The 21,433-nt window shown below is 45.6% G+C and overlaps 1 protein-coding gene across 2 annotated transcripts; it reads left to right on the top strand.

Annotated features, from left to right (window-relative positions):
* The first annotated feature begins 254 nt into the window (after positions 1-254).
* rgl1 (ral guanine nucleotide dissociation stimulator-like 1) lies at positions 255-20,799 on the top strand. Of its 2 annotated transcripts, none has more exons than XM_082524030.1 (18): positions 255-755; positions 12,639-12,749; positions 14,311-14,519; positions 14,618-14,692; positions 14,778-14,968; positions 15,395-15,519; positions 15,634-15,849; positions 15,930-16,033; positions 16,180-16,264; positions 16,398-16,487; positions 16,716-16,802; positions 17,003-17,035; positions 17,121-17,242; positions 17,533-17,622; positions 17,777-17,963; positions 18,726-18,971; positions 19,059-19,173; positions 19,418-20,799. In XM_082524030.1, exons 1-18 carry the CDS (start codon positions 579-581, stop codon positions 19,603-19,605), a joined length of 2,451 nt encoding a protein of 816 aa, XP_082380156.1. In that variant the 5' UTR covers positions 255-578; the 3' UTR covers positions 19,606-20,799. The 2 variants fall into 2 exon arrangements, with proteins under 2 accessions (XP_082380156.1, XP_082380157.1); XM_082524031.1 differs by lacking the exon at positions 255-755 and adding an exon at positions 10,433-10,654.
* The last annotated feature ends 634 nt before the right edge of the window (positions 20,800-21,433 follow it).

The raw sequence follows: 21,433 nt of genomic DNA, 5'->3' as shown, positions 1-21,433 counted from the left end.
AAAGGAAGATTTTAAGCTTAGATTAAAACACGGTCATTTCTCAAAACTCTGAGGATTTATTGAGGAACCTTTGGAGAGTCCTCAGGACCAATATGTTAGACACACTTTAAGTCTCTATCTTCACTGTCCTTTTCTGCTTTTAGTGTGTAGTTTTCGTAGGAGGGGGGCAGGGCCACTAGGTCATAACTCCTCCCCTTTTAGCTCTGATGAATGTAAGGGGCAAGGAAAGAAAGAGAGAGAGAGACAATAGACTTTAATCACTCATGTGGCTGAGAGCTGTTGGCAAACGGAGTTCCTTGAGCGCTGAGAGGGGAGGAAAAAAACAGAAGAAACAGGAAGGGAGAAGACTGAGGTGGACAACTTGAGTGGGCATTTCTCATCAGTCACACCTCTGAGCTGAAGCCAAGACCAGTTTGCAACCTTACTGAGAAGAGAGGAGGGCAAATCTGACATAAGATCATCCTGAAGGAAACCCTTTACCTCGTCACAGTTCGTAAAGGCTGCAGACGCAGACGTTTCCATCCACCCTGCCGTCCAAGCTAGAGTATGATCTGCTATCCTCGTCACCCCTGTCGCTGATGCAGGCGATCAGCATGATCTCTCACTACCCTCTGGCCACCTTCCTACCCTGGCCTACAGGCTCCTACCATCACCACTACCCCGACCTGGACTGCACCTTACTACTGGAGGGGGAGGGAGGGGTTGCCCTGCAGAGGTACCAGCCTCGCTCCCCGGAGAGCAGCCCGCGACACTGGGTCAGTCAGAGAATAATCATATCTATCAACTCTTTTGTTTGCACGAAATCTATTTGTATTTCTGGGAAGCACAGACATTTCCAGTCTCCTTAAACAATCTGGCAGCTGCTGGCCTTCGTATGAAGGCCTTCTGTTGTTTGGGAATGTGTGAGGTGCTGAAGTATGTGTGTGTGTACGTGCTGTCAAATGCTGAGTTTTTGGAAATGTAAATGGAAAAGTTTGGGAGCCAGAGAAGAGAGAAAAAAACGACACTGAGAAAAGAAGCTTGGAATTATAAACATTAAAGATACGCACTGAGGAGCAAAGATACAGGTGATGTTTGCCACTTCTGTTTGTCGGATGGTGATCTTGAGAAAGTTGAGGAGAAGCATAGGGAAGGAAAATCTGCAGATGTTACACAGGGACAGCTAACATGTACACATCCTGCATCCAGCTGTCTACACAACAAAAACCACATGAAACACACCTTTAATTTTCTCCATATATTAATCCAAGAAATCGCTTGGTTAATGTTTTGCCGTCTGTCATATGATTCCTCTATTTGGCCTCTACTTGAGTAAGTTTTATGCAATAATCTGACAGCTCATAGTGAAATAACGCAAACACGACGGTAACCTTTGGTGACACAGACGGGTGTCCGGCTGACCTCTTATGAAACGCAGTAATTCTCATTCATTCGAACGACCCCTTACTGGTCGTTCTGTGAGTGTGTCTTGTCACACACACATACAGGAGCCATAATGTGTTGGATTTTGCTTTTGTTAAATTTATTCTTCTATTCAGCTCTATTTTTATTCATCTTTGGTGTTTCTCATTTCCCAAAACAGCGTGACTGCCAGAAAATTAGCAGCGGCTTATTCCAGCTAAGCTGTGGCTATTTTTTTTTATGCACACACTTACTTGTGGTATTAATGCTGAAGTGAAAGTATGTTTGGTGTTTTCAGACAGCGCATAGGCACTTATTGGCTTGTAGAGGAGAGAAACTGAGGTCTGAAAACCAACCCGATGAAACGTCCTTTAATAAAAACAATAAGAGGAAGAAAGAATAAAATCTCCCAGAAGCCGGATTTTTTAACCTAAAATACATTTATTGCAAAATAACTGAAACTTAATAACTCCATGAGGATAAAGCACGAGCAGTGAAAACTTTGAAAAGCAGCGAGATGTGCAGACATTTGAAAACGAAAACTCTGACAACTGAAAAAAATCTGGGTGTAAGAACAGAAACAGTATATTAAAGATCGACAAAGCCACCGCGATGACACCTACAAATTTAAAAGTGAATGTCGGGACTGTGAGGCTCAGTCTGAGAACCCGAGGATGCTATGTAAGCACATCAGATGCTGACTCCTCAGAGGGTTTCTGTCTGTTTCCTGCCTGTTTAAGAGTTTATGAAAAAAAAAGTACACAAGAGTTCAATCTAAGCTGCTAGGAAGATCACTGAGTGGTGGAGGGGCCAAACATTTGTTGCTACAGCATTCAACAAGTGCTGGAAACTGATCCAATGAGCAATTCAAAACCCATCACAGTCACTGGAGAAGAAATTCGTGGAAACATTTTTGCGAGTGTAAACAAACTGTATGAAATTACTCTTTTTGCTATCATGATTTCTTCTATTTAGTCCGATAAGATTTGGAAAGTGTAAAAAGAGCCATATGATTTCTTTTATTCCATTCGTGTGTGCAGAGAGCAGGCAGGAAGTCAGCTGACTCAGTTCGCAGGAATCTCTGCCATGCTTAGCGGAGAAGGATGCTAATTGTGTGTGGGCCCAGAATTGTACAGGGGTGGGTAACGTCGTTCTTTTAAAATTAGCGCAGCGTTCTCTTTCTTCTTCTCTTGAGCAAGTCCACATGTCTATGGGAGGCTGCATTAGCTGCTACACACTCAAATTCAATTTGAGTGTGTGCAGCGTTGGTTCTGCAGGTTTAGGTTTTGCAAAGGAAAAAGAACACGAGGAGGGAAACACACGGTTCTGCTGGATTCACTGTGATTGCTCTTTTATTGGTAAACTGAGCATCTAACACAGTGCAGTGATGTATTTGTAGTTATAATTCACATTCAGAGGAGACGAGTGTGACACAGTGGTGCCTGAAGACCATCCTCCTCAGTGCTTGTCTGACATCCTGGCTGTCATGTTGCCCCATCACACAGCGCTGTTTCCTGCGATTGTTTGAAGGGGTAAGGATGCTGGAGGTTAGCCCACAGACCTCCTCTGAATGCTCAGGTTACATACATCGGCTCTGCTGTCAGATGCTTATCTGTTTGACTGTTTTTACAGAGCTGCGATTGTCCACATGCTTGGAATAGTCTTTCCATAAAATTATGTAAGGTAAAGAAAAGTATTTGTGGTGCAGCTACTTGCAGCAACTCCAAGAAATTCCTTTTAGTCATGTAGGATAACCTGCACCGAGTGCTTCTATTCTTAGTTTGCTTTGTACCCAGTTACACATGGTTATGAAACCATATCAGTCATAAAGTTAGTGACTGCAGTACTCAGCCTGTTGCAGACAGCTGTCAGGTCCACAGTTCAAGTCAGAGATGAGGGAGGAGTGCTGAGGAGGCAGTCAGTATCAAAGGTTCACTGACAGTTAAACTTACGACTGGAATGTGCACATAAAAAAATGAACTCGATAATAAAATGCATGTTTTTTGTTACATAAAATTCAACATTGGAGGGTTAGTGGCAAGTAGGAATGAAGGACTCGATAGAAATGTTGTCTTCATTTTGTGGTCTGTAGTGTCCTTTGCACCCTCCTCTTACTCACTGATTAGGCAGTTTAATTAAGCAGCAGGCCCATCAATAAGAGCTCCGGCACTGGGAATATCAGCGGATGGCTTACAGTAACCTGCAGGGCAGTTCAATAACCTCAGCTGGCCATAAGCTGGAAACACAGAAGTGACTTTATACAGGAAAAACAAGAGCAGGCAGTTTTGATGATGCTGTGTTTTCCATTGAAAGAAAGGCAGAAAGCTGAGTTAGCGCTCCTGCTTCCTCTTTCTCGACTTCTTTGGAGAGAGAAGTGCACGTTTAGTGCTGATGCTCCGTGACGTCTCAGTATTTCCAGTCTTCCAGTTCTGCCTCTTACTTGTCATTTGTTTTGATGACTTGACAATGATTTCGACATTTAGGTGATTTGTTCGTCTGGATGAAACTAGTTTTTATGCCTTTTGACCTCTTTCTTTCTGAATTTACACAAAAACAGGACCATATCCTCTTCAGCAGCACAGTTCAGTAACTTTCTGACACTACACTGACTTCTCTTTTCTCCTAAATGCGGACCTCGGCCGCCGTTTTCAGTCAGTCAGCCACGACGAATGTTGTTTACACGTGCTGCGAGTCAAGTTGTCTAGTCGCCTGCAGCTCTGTAGAGGTCCGTATTGTTAACTTCGACCTAATTAAGTCACATAATAGGACTCGTGTGAAAAGTCAATACTAAAGGCATTGCTTCTGTCACCCAAATGTCCATCCCAGGGCAACAACACCCCAGGAGCAGCCTGCTCAACTGGGGCAGAAACTCATCACACCATATGGTAGCTGTAAGGGTGCATGGTGCTGACTGCTGTGCTAAAAGTGGGTTAATATGAGGCAGCACCGGCTTTCATTTAGTTTGTTTTCAATGCTTTGGCAGCGGTGTGTGTGAGCGGTGTGTGTGTGTGTGTGTGTGTGTGTGTGTGTGTGTTAAACACACACAAAATTCTCTACTCCTTTTCCCGCTCAGGCAGGACATGCAGCATTAGCAGGACCCGTGACTGGGATCAAGCTGGCATTGTGTGTGTGTGTGCCCAGTTTTAGTAAAGCTGGGGCTTGTTGGTTTCCAGCTCTAATATGATTGGCCAGCACTCACAGATTTTATACCAGCAGATTACTGACTGCAATAACTGTGCTGACCTTACAGTGAATAATAAATAACATGAAAACTATATGCTAAGGAACCATGGTTTTCACAGTGTTCGCTCTCTGGCAGAGTAAACATATTGCTACATTTCTGTCAATGGTATAGTATCACCGGTGACGTGAATGCGCCGTTTCTGTGCCTCGGAGCAGCTAATGTTTGCTTTTTGTGCATCTCCTGCAGTTTCATTTCCTATGAAAAAACCCGTGGATGTGCATAATAATGCTCAGAATTAATCTGAGCAGCAGAAATGAAATGCAAGGAGTGTGTTTTTGTTGCTACGGGGAAGTGCATAAAAAACAAGTGGAAACAGCACGCTGCTGTCGTTTTGGTTTGTTGGCTGCTGCACTTTGGTGTGTTTGTGTTGCTTTGTTTTGCACACGTGATGCTTTCAGAGTCGCATGTATTATTGGCTGAGCAACAGATGGTCCTGCTCTCATTAGCAGAGGGTCAGACAGCCCAACCAAGCCAGTCCAGACCGATTCATTCAGGGCTTAGCAGGGCTTAGATCTGGGAGGGGGTGGTCACAGTTGGGGGCTACAGAGGGGAGGGTTTACCATGACTTCTCTTACTCTTTTAAACACAGAGACACCTGAAATCACCTTAGCAAGCATCGTGGTATCTGAGTCACCAGAAATCGGATTATCCAGCTTCTGTGTAACGGTCCAACTGAGCCCGTATGCAGGCTGAGAAAAACCATGTGCCCCCAAATTTTGCATTCGTTAAACATTATTTGGTAGCTTTGATGATAACAAGCCTGGACTGAAAAACAGTTTTAGCTGAAAGCTGTATTAGTTTGGTTTGTATGTGAAGTGTGGAGGAGGAGGTGGAGGAGGAGGTGTGGGGGGTCTCTTGTCTGCAGCTCTGGACTTTACTGGAAACTAATGATGTCACCCGTCCAGAGGCAGAGAGAGAAAGAGAGAGCTAGCTCAACAACAGCCGGGACAATAGATCTGAGGGGAGCAGAGACGTGACATCAGAGGAGGGGAGAGTGGGAAGGAGCGAGGAGAGGAGCGTTTAATGTGGCCGCCTGAACAAAGGCTGAGCTGAGTGAGGGAGAAACAGAAGAAAAGCTGCGTGCAGCTGTGTGTTTTCATGAGAGATGACCTGACAGTCTTTATGCCTATTATCTATTGTTTTTGCTGGATTCCCTGACCATCTCCTGCTGATGTGCCACATCATTAAAACCCCGTCACATGAACACATGTGCTGACTGGGGGCATTGCCACTGCTTCATTGCTCCTAAACGACCCATTTAAGCTGCTTTGATTCTGTCATTTCAGCTTTTTATGAAGTTATAGCAGATCATCCTGACCCATAAATCCAGCCCTCTTGTTTTTTTCCCTCTGCCCCGGGGTGACTTGAGCCTCTGCTGACTCTGGATAAACACAGCAGTTTATGAACTCTGCCCTCTGCTGGGAAGCATGCTTTGGAAACACAAACACAAACACAAACCCACCAACCACACACAAACACACAGTGAAAGGCAAGTGTGATTAAGTGACTGTGCGCGCAAAAGAGAAATGGACGACATTCTGAGCAACATCTGGTTCCGATGCAGTACCGGGAAAGATCCTCCCAAATTTTTGGACTTGACGCAGAGACTTTCCACGGCAGGATCACAGCTGATACTCCTCTCACTGCGATGAATCTCCTGTCTGCTGTTTACGCGGGAGAAAGAGAGGGACGTCTCTTTCCGGCCTACATGACGGAATGACTTTCTCTCTGCATGCCAGCATGAGCTGGTCCAGCTGTATCGCGCCTGTCTTTCCACAAGTGTGGATCTTCTCGGTTTCTGACTGTGCCGTGAACTCTTCCCCCGCCTGCCTCGGTCTCTCCCTCTCACAGCACAGATAGTGCCATTTCAAGTTAATCTCCAAAGTGTACTACACTTTCTCTGATACGTGACCTTCTTATCTAACGTGTAAACACAGAGACGTTGCACATGCCACCCAAGACCCTCCTAATTTTGTCCCCTGTGTGTTAGCGGTTTCTGTTTTTTCTGTGCTGACATTCCTAGCTGACGTGAGTCTCTCACGTAATCTGTTCATGTTAAGTACTAAATCACCTCCCGTCTCCTTTCCTATCCTTTCCTTTCCTCTCCTTTCCTTTCCTTTATGACCATTCTCCAGGACAGAGTGGCTCCACAGCCAGTCAGGTATGAGGACACCAGCCTCGGTGGAGTCGAGAGGCTGGAGGCAGGAAGCGGGAGATTTCCTGGAATGTGCGTTTTTTCCCTGCTGTGGTGTAATAACAGTGCAAGCGGTGCTCCTCCTGTTTTTGTCCCCTCTCTGTCTCTGCTGTAGCTATTCTGACCAAGGAACAAAGGGAAGAGAGTACTCGGGAAGCCCAATAATGGCTGTAATCCATCATTCAAAAAATGGCCTTCCCTTGTCAAGGGCTTTCCTAAGTGTAATTACGTCATTAGTTTTTCAACAGAGCGGAAAACTTGGAATGAGGATTTGCCTGGACGACTGTGTCGGAGTTTAGTGTGCAGTGTTCAGACAGAGAAACATGATAAACTTTGGCTTTCTAGAGAGATGCATGAAGCTGAGTTAGATTTACGGAGCTGTGCACGCGTATACATGCAAGGATGGAAAAACATTTTTTTTATACAGTGTATAAAGACGTATTTACCCTGTAGCATTGTGTTACAGTATTGCACCTCTCCTCCACAGAATTTAATTCTGATTTACTATATTTAATAATGAATGAAGCAAATAAGATGCACCGCTGTGCACGATTAAAAGAACCTTTGTTTCATCCAACTATATTTTCCTAATATTATAACATATAAAACAAACGGTCTGTTTTGATCTACTCTGAGACATACTTCACATGATTGACTCTTTTCTGGACCATAATTTACAAAATGGACACAAATTAATAATATTTCAACCCAGCAGCTGACCAAGACCATAAACCAATCAGGACAGAGTTTACTGAGATCACGGGTCAGCTCAGTGTTTGATTGTTTTGCTTCTACAGTTGGACTTCTTTTTTGCAGACAGATGAGTCGCCCCCTGCTGGCCTTTCTAAAGATTGCAGCTCTACTTTCAGTCCTGGAAGTTCATCTTTTATTTACAGTCTGTGGTTCATGAATTAATTGAAAGTGTGATAAGCTTCATTTCATTCTTTAAAGTCAGCTGACCTGCTGGCTCGAATCTGGTGTACCTTCTTACAGAAGGTGGATTTTCCCAAATGTCAGGCTGTTTCCTCTTGGATTTGTCCTTCAGAGCTGGGATTGACTGAAACCAGAAGCAGCTCTGAATTTACTGAAATCTGCAGTCTAAATCTACTTTAGAGCTCAGAGCAGACTTTAATGGGCCCAATGGAAGCAAACTGAAAGATGAGCACGCTCATCGACTCGTCCATCAGACAGAGCGGCAGCTGTCACGCTCATCAGACGTCTTGTTTACACTGAGGGATGACATCACTCCCACTGTGAGACCAACACTCCAATCCCCAAGGGGCTGAGCTAGAGGTCGTGTGGGGTCACAACCTTCCCACTGGCACTCTGGGCTTCCCAGAGTTCCTAAGACTGGGCCTGGGAACTGGACAGCAGCCAGATGTGCAGCACGATGAAGATTCAGCTAGAAGAAAAGCCAATCCTGTGCGGTTACCGCACATGGAGAACCACCAACTCAGTTGTACTCCTGGCAAAGCTGGGTGGAGCTACAGTGCAGTGCTGTGTGTGTGTCTGTGAGTGGGGTGCACCGTGGACGACAGTGGGAGCCAGTGACGAAGAGGGTGACGTTTGGGAGCCAGGGAGGTGGGTTGGGTGATTAAGCATCTACACACAAAAAACACACAATTTTGAAAAGGGGACCACCACAGATCTACCTCCCACTGCTTCAGAAGACAGTTAGCATCATAAGGCTTCCAGTGTCCCCTCTGGATAAGGCCTTGTGACTATTGGATCACCAATTTAGCATTTTAGCGCATGTAAATGAGTCACAGGTGGCTCATTTTTTCATATTTGTTTACAATACACCAAAAGAGCCCTCACAACGCAGCCACTCGATTCACATCCTCCTGTTTATTCACAAAAGTGGGCTGTTTGAGTACGTGTGTAGACACAGTGGAACAGAGTTATCCATTCTCACACACTCGGCCTGTTCTCCTCTCCGGTTACTGACAATGCACAGTAGCGGTGACGCCATCTGAAGCCTTCCTTGTATTGTCCCACGCAGGGACTGCGAGGCTGCAGCTGCTTCATACAAGAAGGGCCTACAGTCCATCACTTCATCCTCTTAAACAACATCTGTATGTTAATGCATTATAGCAATAATCTTCATTTTAACTGCCCATATGGAAAGGAAATTGTAGTTTTATAGCTTTCTCCATTCTCCTGCAATGATTTGCTTATTAAAGTGTCCCATTTGACTAAGAATTATGACTCCAATTAGGATGAAAATGGGAAAATTGCCATTTGCATGGGTAATTCAAAGCATAAAGGAAAGTGTTTTCACTTTTTCTCCACATGGGTGGTGCTTATGTTCGTAATCGGACCGGTGAACTGTATCCATAAAGCTGGTGTGTTTCATCATCAACCAAAGAAAACCCTGAATGTGTTAGAGTACAGGATATCCACCCTGACTGCAACAAACCGCAAAAAACCCAAATCCACCATAACAGGTGTTTAAAAAATAAACTTTAAGTGAATTATTTATGGTCTTTGTTAGCAGTCGGCTGGATTACTGTAATGCGCTTTATATTAGGGTCAGTGCTTCATACTTTACTTATCTACAGAGGATGCAAACTGCTGCAGCTCATCTTTTAACTGTCACTTGAAAGTTTGAGCACATTTCCCTATTTTAGCTTCACTTCACTGGCTGCCCCTTCATTTTAGGATTCATTTTAAAATTCTTTTATTTGCTTTTAAAGCCCTCCATGGCCTAGCCCTATCTTATCTCTGTGAGCTGCTACAGCCTTATACAGCCACCCGCTCTCTCAGGTCAGCTGATCAGCTGGTCCAGGACTGAGCGTAAACTTAGAGGAGATTGTGCTTTTGCTTTAGCAGCTCCCAAACTGTGGAGCGATCTGCCTTTAGAGATGAGACAGGCCTATTCTTTGACACCCTGTGAGATGTTGTTTTTTTAAGCTGATTGTATGTTGTTGTTGTTTTTTCTAATATAGGGCTGTTTTAATTTTTATGTATTATGTGTTTTTTTTGTTTGTTTTTGCTGCTTCGTTTTATCTATTGTTCTTAACTTATTTACTGTAGAGCACCTTGGTCCTGTTTTAAAGTGCTTTATAAATAAAGTTGGATTGCCTGCCTGAGAAGCTTCACGTTCTCTCTCAGCAGCCGCGAGTTGGTGAATATTCTGGATGAATTTTCACTTAATGAGGACAAACAGGATTGAAAGAAAAATTTAAGTGATTAGGCAGTTTAATTTAACCCCCCCCCCCCCCCCACCACCACCACCACCATAAATTATACATTAAATTTAAAAATTTATTTAAAAAAAAAGTTTACTATACGAAGGTAGAGCCTAAAATATAATTTCTTTAAAAAACAAACAGCGATGAATGAAAATGACGATAAAACAAATGAGAGTTATTGGTGATTAATGAATGAAACACAGGTTATAACCAGGTTATACTACAAACACGTTATTATTGTTTTTTGAGTCAATGTTTTTATGAATTTCGGAGGAAGGACATTTATGCATGTGGAATATTTTGCACGCTCGAGTCCCAGCCCTGCGTGTGCGCTGATGTCAGTCTGATGGAAGTTGGAGAAAGAGCTCGGGGGAGGAGTTTAAATGGGGCTGCTGCGAGTGCAGGAAGGAGGAGTCTGCTCATTCAGCGGAGAGTCGAGCGCCTGTTGACAGAGGAGGGCTTGGAGTTTGGAAAAGAGCGCAGTGAACGTTTGCGGATCGCAGTTTATTTTGAAAGGAGCGCATCTTCTTGTGTACGTGCGGGAGAAACGTCGATCTCTGATGCTGACTTCAGATCATGAGAGAAGCGCTCACTATGAAGTTCGCCTGGAAAACTAAGATGGTAAAAATCCAAGCGCAGACTCGCAGTGTCTGTTGTTTGTGGTCAGAGTGGGGGGGTTAGAGTGGAAAAGGGGGTGAGTGTTTGTAGGCTTGGGAAAGTAGCGGATAACTGAGTGAGGGGGAGAGGGCGGGGGTGGTGGTGAGGGTTGTTTTTACTGCTGCGTAAAGATGTCGCGGTGAGCTCGAACCTGTACGTGGAGGAGTTCGGTTCAGTGGATAATGCTGAGAAATGTCCTCACCTGATGCTGTAGATCCAAACTTCTTCGTGGGTTTTTTATGGGCTCCACAGCAAAAAGCAGAGGGGGAGCAAAAGGCGAGGCCCCGGGGCCATCACAGCCCGTGCAGCTGGGTCCAGGCGAACAGATCAGCGCCACTCTCCTTATCTCCGTTATTCTTCCCAACCAGCTGATGGGCTGATGTGCAGATTAGAATTATTTGCAGAGAGAGAGTAATGTTTGTGCAGATTTTTGAAGGATCCCAGGTAGTGCGGTGTAAAGAGCTCACCTCCTGCTCTCTGAGAACTCTGTTTTTTGGATGCTTGGATAACTTATTCACTTATGTTACTGGCTGCTTTCATTTGCATTTGCATTGGGAAAACAACAACAAAAAGCAAACTTGATACACAAAGAGAGTGTAGCTTTTTTTAAAAAAAAAAAAATCTGTCCACCTTTCAGAAAGCAGTCTGTGTGTGCAGACTGTGAACTCAGCAGCCCGGCCAGCCAGCACAGGGACCTCCCGCTATTGTTTTGGGAGTGTGTGGACTGCATGACTCATACACTGATGTATTTATCTGTCTCTGTGCCAGCCAGCGGGCAGCAGCCAAAAAAGAGAAAGGGAGAGAAACATGTTGCTGACCATAGGACAAGATGGAGAACAGCAGCATGGGACGGGCGTGCAGACATGTTTCAGATCCTCTGACTTGCAGTAACGCAGGCGCGTTGGCTGGTTTCATCTGTCAGAGTCGGTTAAAATCACATCTTTTTGTTTTTGGCTTTCTTTGAATATCTGCCCCTCACGTGTTTCTGTTCGAATCCAAACACTGCCGAGTAATGGCTGAGCGCCACTGGTCTCCAGGACTGACCATTGAACTTGCTAATGGTGAGTTTGGCCCTTGATCTCTTTGCCGGTGGCCCGTCTGTGTGGACTTTATGGGGACGAGTAATCTTGGCGTCCGTTGCCTTTGTGTGAGGACTTGGCTGAGATTTTGCCTGTGTGCTGTTTATAGGCACCTTATCCTTCGATGGCTGTCCGCTCCTTCTGTTTTCGTCTCCGTCTCCATGTGTTGGTGTCTGAGCCGGCCTCGGCCTCTGTCTGGATGCGATATCTGAGCAGCAGTTTGGGGTTTTGATTCCTCTCTGCTCCCTCTGTTTGTTTATGCACTCTGCTGCCGTCATTGATTTACAACCAGCAGCAGACGCAGCGCTTTCGACTCGGTGGATCCTTTTAGTCTCGGTGTGGTTGCGACACTGATTTGTAATCAAGCGCCGCCGACTTGTAGAAGCAGACAAACCGACAAACTCATATGTTCATAGAGGGGGGGGGGGGAAGCAATGTAAATATTACTGTGGAGGTGTTTATTCTGGACTTGGCCCATTCTGGCTCTTATCTACAACTTGGGTGAGCTCGGGTAAAGCTGTCCAGCTCTGACTTCAGCTCCAGAGACACCAAGACATCATGAAAGACATGGATTGGGAATAAAAGAGGGAGTAGAGACAGAGAGGAGGAGGGAGGGAGGCCTGGCAGGCTGCAGGGATGGGGGTTGGGGAGTTGGTCATTCTTGATGTTTTACTGCACTTCACTTCTTCTTCTTAGTTTTTTAAGCACTGGAGTTGTTTGTGTGTGCGTTTTTCCGTTCCTTCTGCTTTTCTCATACACAAAAATCACTTTCCTTTCTTGTTAAACTACTGAAGTTAGGCTTGTGTTGGTCAGCTCTGCAGCGCGTCTGTCTCGATCTTTCTAATATTTCCACCGATATCTTCTTTCAGAGCTCAGTGCAGGACTGGGGGGAGGAAGTAGAGGACGGAGCAGTCTACAACGTGACGCTGAAGAGGGTCCAGATTCAGCAGGCGGCCAACAAGGGAGCGAGATGGCTGGGGGTGAGTAGGCCCTGACGAGGAGCTGAGCTCCAAACCTTCAAATGTTAAAAGTTCAGACTCCTTTCTGCACTCTCAGCTGCTGTAGAGGGAAAAAAGTGAATGTTTTTAAAGCAAACAATGTCCGGATTAGATTTTATCGTGTCCAGATGGCTTTTTTTGTTTAAAGCAGTCCAGTTATCTGTGTTCAGACTGCTGACCTTAAAAATGGCAAACCTAATCTGTATTGTCTTCTCTCGGGGCATTGTGCTCTACCGAGGCTCCTATTGTTTTAACGTTTGAGCTATAAATCTCCCAGTGGAGACAACACCTTTGAGCTGCCTGCTGAAAACGAACAGCTTCACCAGAGCTGGACCGTTTAGCCAAAGCATGTGATTTCCTGACTTTCCGAGCTGCCAACAAAGCCAGCACGTTCCCCTGTTTTGCAGAATGCTGGTGTGACATAGTTTCCCACAGTTGTGCATTTTTTCAGTGAATATAAGGCATTGCCGTTTCCCCCACAGAGCTGTTTATGTATCCGTAATAAGATGTTATGCAGTGCATCATTATACTGCACAGACGGGGCAATTAGGAGCATTGTTTCTCTTAGTTTCATAGTTTCTCTGGTGAGTTTTCCCAGAAAATGCTAAAGGATCTTCAGGATATTGTGTTTGTTAGCTTCTTTGGAACTGTGTGGCTGACATAAGGGATGAGAGCTGGCGCATAAAGAAGAATCTGATATCTGCTGCGAGCCTCCAACACTGCCTGGATGTATTGACAGTGGTGTAAGCCCAATTAGAGCTGATTAAAACAACATGGGTGTTTTGTGCAGAACAAAGAGCGAGCTCCCAATGAGATGAGTATATTTACTATAAACAGTCAGCTGTACGAGAACAAAAGCAGCTCCAGTCTGCACAGTTTGAGGCGTGTGTGTGTGTGTGTGCAGTTGTGCTCATTGTGGCGGTGCCGTGGATCGCCTCGGACAGATAAATAATCAGACTTTTTGTGTGCTCCGTGCTGTTATCGGAGGGGAGAAGTCGACTGTGCCGCCATCCTCCTCTCTGTCTGGAGGGATGGTGGAGGAGGGGCTTCGCTGTGATTAAAAGCAGATTGGAGCGTTTCCTGTTGTAGCGTGCTAACTTCACCAAGGTCTCTCTCTCTCTCTGGGTCTTGTGCCACCCCTTACTCTCTCTTCTCTCTCTCCCCTGCTGTTTTGCAACCACCCGTTCTGTTTTCCCTGTAGACACAATAGTCGGACACATCTGGAGAAATCCAAATTAAATATAGGTCACCGTACTGTTTCCTTCATCCCCCTGATGTTTCGAGCCCTCGTTGTTTGTTTCCATTTCTTTCAGAGTTCCTCTCGACCCTTTACTTAAATGTATTAAATGCATTACAAGCACCAGCCAACTGCAGAAATGCAACAGTTTAAAAATGTATAAGGCAGATGGGTGACAAGTTAAAGAAACATTTGTGGATTTGTTATGAATCACTGTGTCCCTGCGGTAGACTTACCCACGGCTGTAGAATAGGTTTCTGGTGGTTTTTGCTTAAATTTGTCATAATTCGCATGTTTCTTGTTTAGGCGGAAGGGGATCGCCTGCCTCCTGGCCACACGGTGAGCCAGCTGGAGACCTGCAAAATCCGAAGTATCCGTGCTGGAACGCTGGAGCGACTGGTGGAGACTTTGCTCACGGCGTTCGGAGACAACGACCTCACCTACACGTCCATCTTCCTCTCCACCTACAGAGCCTTCGCGTGCACGCAAACCGTACTGCAGCAGCTGCTCGACAAGTAGGCTGAAATGACACGATCCGAACTGAAAAATAATACTCTGCCTGTTTGTTGTGGCGATTTTTAAAAACGCGTCGTCTTCTTATTTTCTGTGACAGATATGGAAGCATGGAAGAAAACGAGCAAGGCGCTGACAGATGCCACAGCTCTGAAACCACCGGCGCCATCAGAAAGTGAGCTGCAGTGTGACGTGCGCATCAGTGTTCCCGCTCACCTGGATTTCCACCTCTCTAAAAGGTTTCCCGGCTCTCTCCACAGCACCTTGGCTTCGATCCTGCGTGCCTGGCTCGATCAGTGTCCCGAAGACTTCCAGGAGCCTCCAGATTACCCCTGTCTCCACAGGGTGATGGACTACCTGCGCAAGGTTCTGCCAGGCTCAGAGGCTCTCAGAAAGGCAGAGGGTCTGCTGGAACAGCTGCAGGCTCAGGCCGGCATGGATGACACTGATGGTACTGCTATTTTCTTTTTATTTATTTATCTTTTTAAGCTTTGCATGACTCACAATTTTAAAATTCCTTCTTTACCTTGTGCTGGGCCTTCAAGCAGCACAAGCTGCCTTTAAGCTAACTTCCCTCTGATTGGCTACCCCTCACAAACAGAGGATTTGAAGAGCACTTGGGTGGGGTGGAGTTCATATTATGAGTATTGCCTCTCTGTGATATCATGCAGATGATGCTGACGTCAGTATTGTAAACTTTGACCATATTTAACGAGGATTCAGTGTTTACGCTGAGAACGGCTCACATCACTGCCTCCTGTATTCATGGGAAAAAGCATAGCAGGTCTCCTTTAAAATGTCTTCCTCCGACGCTGAGAAACGATGCGTTATCTTAGATGTGTCGTTTATTTCCTGTGCCTGTTTTGTTTATTTTCAGCTGGTTTCCACAGCAACCATTCATATAGCCTGGGGGAAGAGGATGAAGCGGAGATTGAGGTCCAGGAGGACTTCCTGTCGTTTGACGCCGACCTGGTGGCCGAGCAGCTGACCTACATGGATGCGGTAAGTGGAGGGAAATGATGTGGAAACAGGAGGGAAAGGTTACATCCCGTTTCTTCTGCGTCGCCTCACTAACATCGTACTCTTTGGGGGGGGCTTTTCTTGGTGGTGCTTTAGGTGCTGTTCAAAAAGGTCGTACCCCATCATTGTCTGGGCTCTGTCTGGTCTCAGAGGGACAAGAAGGACAACAAGCACAGCGCTCCCACCATCCGTGCCACCATTACGCAGTTCAATGCTGTCGCGGCCTGCGTGGTCAACACAGTGCTGAAGCACAGACAGCTCAGGCCTCACGTCAGAGCACGGGTCATCCAGCGCTGGATAGACATCGCGCAGGTCGGCCGAAGAGACAGACTCGCTCACGAACGCTTGGAATCAGTAAGAATGTTATCTGACTTGTGATCGTCTTTTAACAGGAGTGCAGAATACGGAAGAACTTCTCATCTCTGCGAGCCATTGTGTCGGCACTTCAGTCCAACCCTCTGTACAGACTGAAGAGAGTGTGGGCCTGCGTGCACAAGTAAGCCTCCGAACTCTCGTCTCTGCAGATGATCTCAGCTGGTTTTGATAGTAACGAGATCTCGCAGATCCTTCGGTGTGTTTTGCACGCGTGTTTTCCTGCCATGTCACATCACGTTAGCTGACGCGAATCTGCGCTTGTTGCAGAGACAGCGTGCAGACATTCGAGGAGCTCTCCGACATTTTCTCGGACCATAACAACTACCTGACCAGCAGAGAGCTACTGATGAGGGTGAGTGTGTTCATTTCATATCTGATCCAGTTTAGGAATGCTTAGTAACCATCTGTTACTCGAAATCCCAAAATTGCTTGTTCGCCGCATGGTTGGAACCAGAATTGGAGCCATTTTTTTGTTTGCCCCACAGGAAGGCACGTCAAAGTTTGCCAGTCTCGAGAGCTGTGCCAAAGAGCACCAGAAACGCACCCACAAGAGGCTCCAGCTGCAGAAGGAAATGGTAAGACAAATGCCGGCTGACAACGAGCTTTAGAAACAAACGCCAAACAAAGCGGTGTACTCTACACTAACTGCTAGCCTGTGCAGATCGTGAAGCCACACAGCTCTGCTTACTCCACGTGCCACGCTCCCATTGTTATTATCATCGCCATCTGCAGAGAACAAAGTGTAAATAAAGATGTGACTTTACTGCAACATCCCACGGAATAATCGAACCGTTCCTCCACAGGGAGCGATGCAGGGAACGATACCGTACCTGGGGACTTTCCTCACCGACCTGACCATGCTGGATACGGCCCTGCCTGACCTAGTGGAGGTAAGAGCACCTGCTGATCGTGTGTGCGAGTGTTTGAACATTTGAAAGTCTATCTGTCAGAAATGGGCCTAAGTTTCCATAAGTGCGTGAGGAATTTTGTCGGTGCGTTTGTGGAGCTGTCCGCCGAACGCTGTTTGCGTAAGCAGTCGCTGGCGCGTGATGTCTCGGCTCTGATGGCGTGCTCTTTGTGTCTTCTGCAGGGTGGTCTGATCAACTTTGAGAAGAGACGCAGGGTGAGTCTTTAGTCTGCCTCCTTTGACGTGATTACAGTTACTCACGTGGTGTTTACTCTGAGCAACCTTCTTTGTGCCTCTGCAGGAGTTTGAGGTGATCGCTCAGATCAAGCTGCTCCAGTCGGCCTGTAACAGCTACTGTCTGACTGCAGACCCAGCTTTCCTGCGCTGGTTTAAGGGCCAGCCTCAGCTCAGCGAGGAGGAAAGGTACACTCTACTCTGAATACCTTTTTTATTTTCATTGCACCGTTATCCATGTGATAATAAGCAAATTAGTGCATGAGTCATGGTCTGCTGGATCCATTCCCCCACAAATACACCAGAGCAGCTTTGTTCTGTCTTTTCTTATCGTCTCTCCCTGCTGATTTTGTCATTTCTTTAGTTCCTACTGATCTGTTCTACATGTTGTTTTGCTCTCTGAGCACTTTTTTTGTCTCACTGCTATTCTTGAAACCACCATCCGCTTGAAGGTTCACTGTTAATACTCTTTCTTGCAGCTATGCCTTGTCTTGTGAGATTGAAGGTCTCGGTGACAGCAGTCCGACTTTAACCAAACCTCGGAAAAGCATGGTGAAGAGGCTCAGCTTGTAAGTGCATTAAGAAAGGGGACATTTTTCGAAGCTAATAAAGACGAGTGCTGTTTTTAAATTTGAAGTGAAGTCCAGAGTAGAATGAGGAAATGAAACTGCAGGGACTTTTTAATGTTTTATCATCTAACAGCTCGCTTCATTTTCTGTTCAGGCTTTTTCTTGGAACAGACAGTAATTCGGCCAGTTCTCCGGTCAGAGAGACGCCACGCTCGCCCCCTACTGGCAGCTCCGGAGAGAGCATGGACTCGGTCAGCGTGTCCTCCAGTGACTCCGGCAGTCCGTCGGACAGCGAGGGACTCGCCACCCCGACTCACACCTCCGACTCCCAGCAAAACAAGGTGGGTGACAAAGCCACTGGGAGGAAGTGCTGTGCACTAAAAAAAAGTACACAACTTTATTAAAAACGAGTCAATTCCATTTAAATTTTTTATTGGATTAACATTTTTACACATATAAAGTTGCACATGAGAATTAACAAATGTTCTAATTTTTGAGCATTCACTGGCCACTTCATTAAGTATGCATTTTCCTTCAGAACTGGTGCAGTTCTTCATGGCACAGATTCAACACGTGCTGGAAACATTATTCAGATTTTGTTCCGCGTTGATATGAACGCGCAGTTCATCACACAGCTGCTGCATCCGTGACTCTCCCGTTCCCTCCCTAATTCTGACCCTGTATGAACTGTAGCCTCAGTCTCCTGTTCTTAGCGGACAGGATTGGCGCAAGTGTGGTCTTCTGCTGCTGTAGCCCATCTGCTACAACAAGCATGGACCTATTGTGTATTCAGAGATGCTCTTCCGCAGACCTTGGCTGTAATGATGGTTGTGTGGGAAAGTCCCAGCAGATCAGATATTTCTGAAATATTGAGAGCAGTGTGTCTGGCACCTGCAACCACGCCACAGTCAAAGTCTCTTTGATTGGACGGTTAAATAGGTGTAATGAGCCAAGTGGCCGGCCAGCGTATAAGCTACATTTAACTCTTTTGACACAAGATGCAAAATGAAGTAAATGTTGGAGTTGTGTCAGATGATAATGAATCTTAATAATAATTTTAATGAAAAATGAAAATAATTGTTGTTTTTCATCGTGACCCCCAGCTATCAGAATCATCCTCCTGCACTTCACTCCACTCTATGGACACAAACTCCTCCACAGCCAGCGTCTCCGTGATTCCTACATCTCCCTCCTTCCCCGGGCCTTCCTGTATGCACCGACGCTCCATCTCCCTCACACCCCTGTCTTCCCCGAGTCAGACTCTCGCCTATAACACCCAGGCCCAGGACGCCTGCATCATAAGAGTCAGTCTGGAACACGGCAACGGAAATCTGTACAAGAGCATACTGGTGAATAAGTACTGACGCTTCTGCTAAAGATTTACATTTTCACAGTTTATGTTAAAGCTAACTTAATCTAATCTGTCCCACAAACAGCTGACCAATCAGGATAAGACCCCAGCTGTAATCGCTAGAGCAATGGCAAAGCACAACCTGGAGGTGGAGCCGGAGGAAGGATACGAGCTGGTGCAGGTCATCTCGGAGGAGAGAGGTAAAACATCGACTTTAAAATCTTTGGGAACTGTAAGCTAACCGTAAGCTAACATTGCTCGCTAGCAGTAGTCATATAAAAACTCAATTCTTTAAGATTTGCACGTCAGAATTTTAATTTATTTTTTCCACTAATCAGCTGTTTTCAGGCTTTGTGAACCACACTGCCCTCTGTACTGGTGTGAAGATGGTATCACTGGTTGTAAAATTTACCCGGTTCTTATCCTGCTCTTAATTTCTTTCAGAACTGGTGATTCCAGACAACGCTAACGTTTTTTACGCCATGAACACGTCGGCAAACTTTGACTTCCTGCTGCGGGTGCGGGGCTCGGCAGGCCGGCCCGTGCAGCTGCGTAGCCGATGTAGTTCCACGCTCCCGCGGACCCAGCACCGCTCGAGCCTCTCGCTTAGACTTAGCAAAGTCACGTTGTGACCCTGCCGTGTCACCACTAACCCAGGGCGAGACACGACGGAGGGTGGACATATAATTGGATGAGGAGCTCTCTGGGATCCAGGGTGGAACCCTCCGGGCTTTCAGACTTTCCCTCTCATCCCGAACTGTGCCATTCCTCGCCCAGCCTTAACGTGAACCTTGGATGTGGATTAAACTGCTAATGCCTGTGACAGAGTGAAACAGTGACCCCAAGTGGCCTGAACTCTTTACTACAACAGATATTTTTTGCACATGTATTGGGAGCACCAACCTCCTGACCTCCAACAGTATTCTGATATTGAATGAACTCCTTTATGTCTTGTGACGTACATGTAGCTCAAGCTTTACCTTTCTCCTAATACAAGAGTGCTGAATGCAGAGACAGAAGATGGAGCAGTGAAAGAATGAATGAATGGACCTCTAACAGTATTCTGAATGATATTAATAATTGACAGAAGCTGTGATTCCTTTGGTTTCTCTTGTCAGACAGCTACGTGTGTGTGTTCTTCTCCATATTGTGAGCTGTGTGACGAATGCATCATTTTGTGCATTCTGATTGGTTCCAGTACTTGGTTTTATCAAGTCCTCTGCAAATGCTGAATTGCCTTACCTGCCCAATGTTTTGGGTGTAAAGAGTGTTTGAGCTTCTTTCTAATCTAGAGAGACTCTCAGATCTACAAAAAACCCGAGTTGTACAAGAACAAAAAGGATAAAGCGGAGTATCGTACTGAAATGGAAAGTATTTGTACCTCTTTGCCCTTCATTATATGAACTACAGAGTTGCACTTGACAGTTGGTAGCAGATGCCAATGGGATGTGAATATGGGAGAGCGTGCAAACTGCCGCGTGAAGTAGTTTGCTCCCTCTTCACTAAATGAGTTTCTTTTTTGTAATTTTGTTGCTTTTTCTATGCTTTTTGTAACACAGTTCAAGCCACACATGTATACCAGACTGGAGCATTGCTAACATACATGCTAATTGTGTCAGAGTGTCATAAATCTGGCGGGATACTTCATTTCATTTAATGCCGTAAACGCCCATCTGTTTGTCTGTTTCAACACATGTCAGAAGCCTTCACACTTTCACTCCACCGCAGATAAAAACTGAACGTCACGTGAAAATGTTCCCATTAATTCAGCCTCGGTGTTTGTTCTCCACTGCCAAAGACTCTGAATAAATAAATTATTATCACTATTCTGACTCATTGCCTGTCGTGTTTAATGACTTTATTATCCGTAAGGCCTAAGGAAGCTTCGCGTCTGTATTTTTACCCTTGTGCAGTGGCAGATCACGTGCTCCGCACTGTTAGGACTGACATTGCTGCTCTGGACTGAACCCAACTCATTCTGCTGAGTGGGAAACGTTTGTGCTGACTTGAATGCAGCAGTCATGACCTTCCTTCCTTGGTTATACAATTTGTTTTTTAGGAATTCAAACACGAACGTGTGACATCCACAGGTTTTACTGTAAAACAGGACACGGCAGAAGCAAATGAGATTCCCCTTCTTTAAAAACACTAGATTTTACATTCTAAACATTATCACAGACATTAATAGGTTGTCCCTGTGTGATGTGCTGGTTAAGTTGCTGGTGGGTGTGCTTGGTTGTTTCAAGGACTCGTTCAGCTGACAGCCTAACAACTGCCAATAAAAGAATTTCATTTTAATTCAAACATGAAATGATGAAAAGAACTAAAAAGCAGAGACTAGTCTACTTTTTCAAAGCAGTCACCATGTAAGAGGCAATACAAAATGAAACGAACAGTTAAAAGTATGTGTGGGTGGGTGGGTGTGCTTATGAGGACCAATGTAGTGTTAGACCCTGTGAT

This window comes from Aulonocara stuartgranti (genome assembly GCF_965226115.1).
Source record: "Aulonocara stuartgranti genome assembly, chromosome: 23".
Classification (NCBI taxonomy): domain Eukaryota; kingdom Metazoa; phylum Chordata; class Actinopteri; order Cichliformes; family Cichlidae; genus Aulonocara; species Aulonocara stuartgranti.
Note: the sequence above shows the minus strand (reverse complement) of the source record. Positions and strands in the feature narration are given on the sequence as shown.

Coding starts and splice junctions, on each gene's coding strand:
- rgl1 (XM_082524030.1), top strand. CDS start 579: ATGCAGGCGATCAGCATGATCTCTCACTACCCTCTGGCCACCTTCCTA. Junction 756..12,638: donor AGAGCAGCCCGCGACACTGG/GTCAGTCAGAGA, acceptor ATCTTCTTTCAG/AGCTCAGTGCAGGACTGGGG. Junction 16,265..16,397: donor GCAGAGAGCTACTGATGAGG/GTGAGTGTGTTC, acceptor TTTGCCCCACAG/GAAGGCACGTCAAAGTTTGC.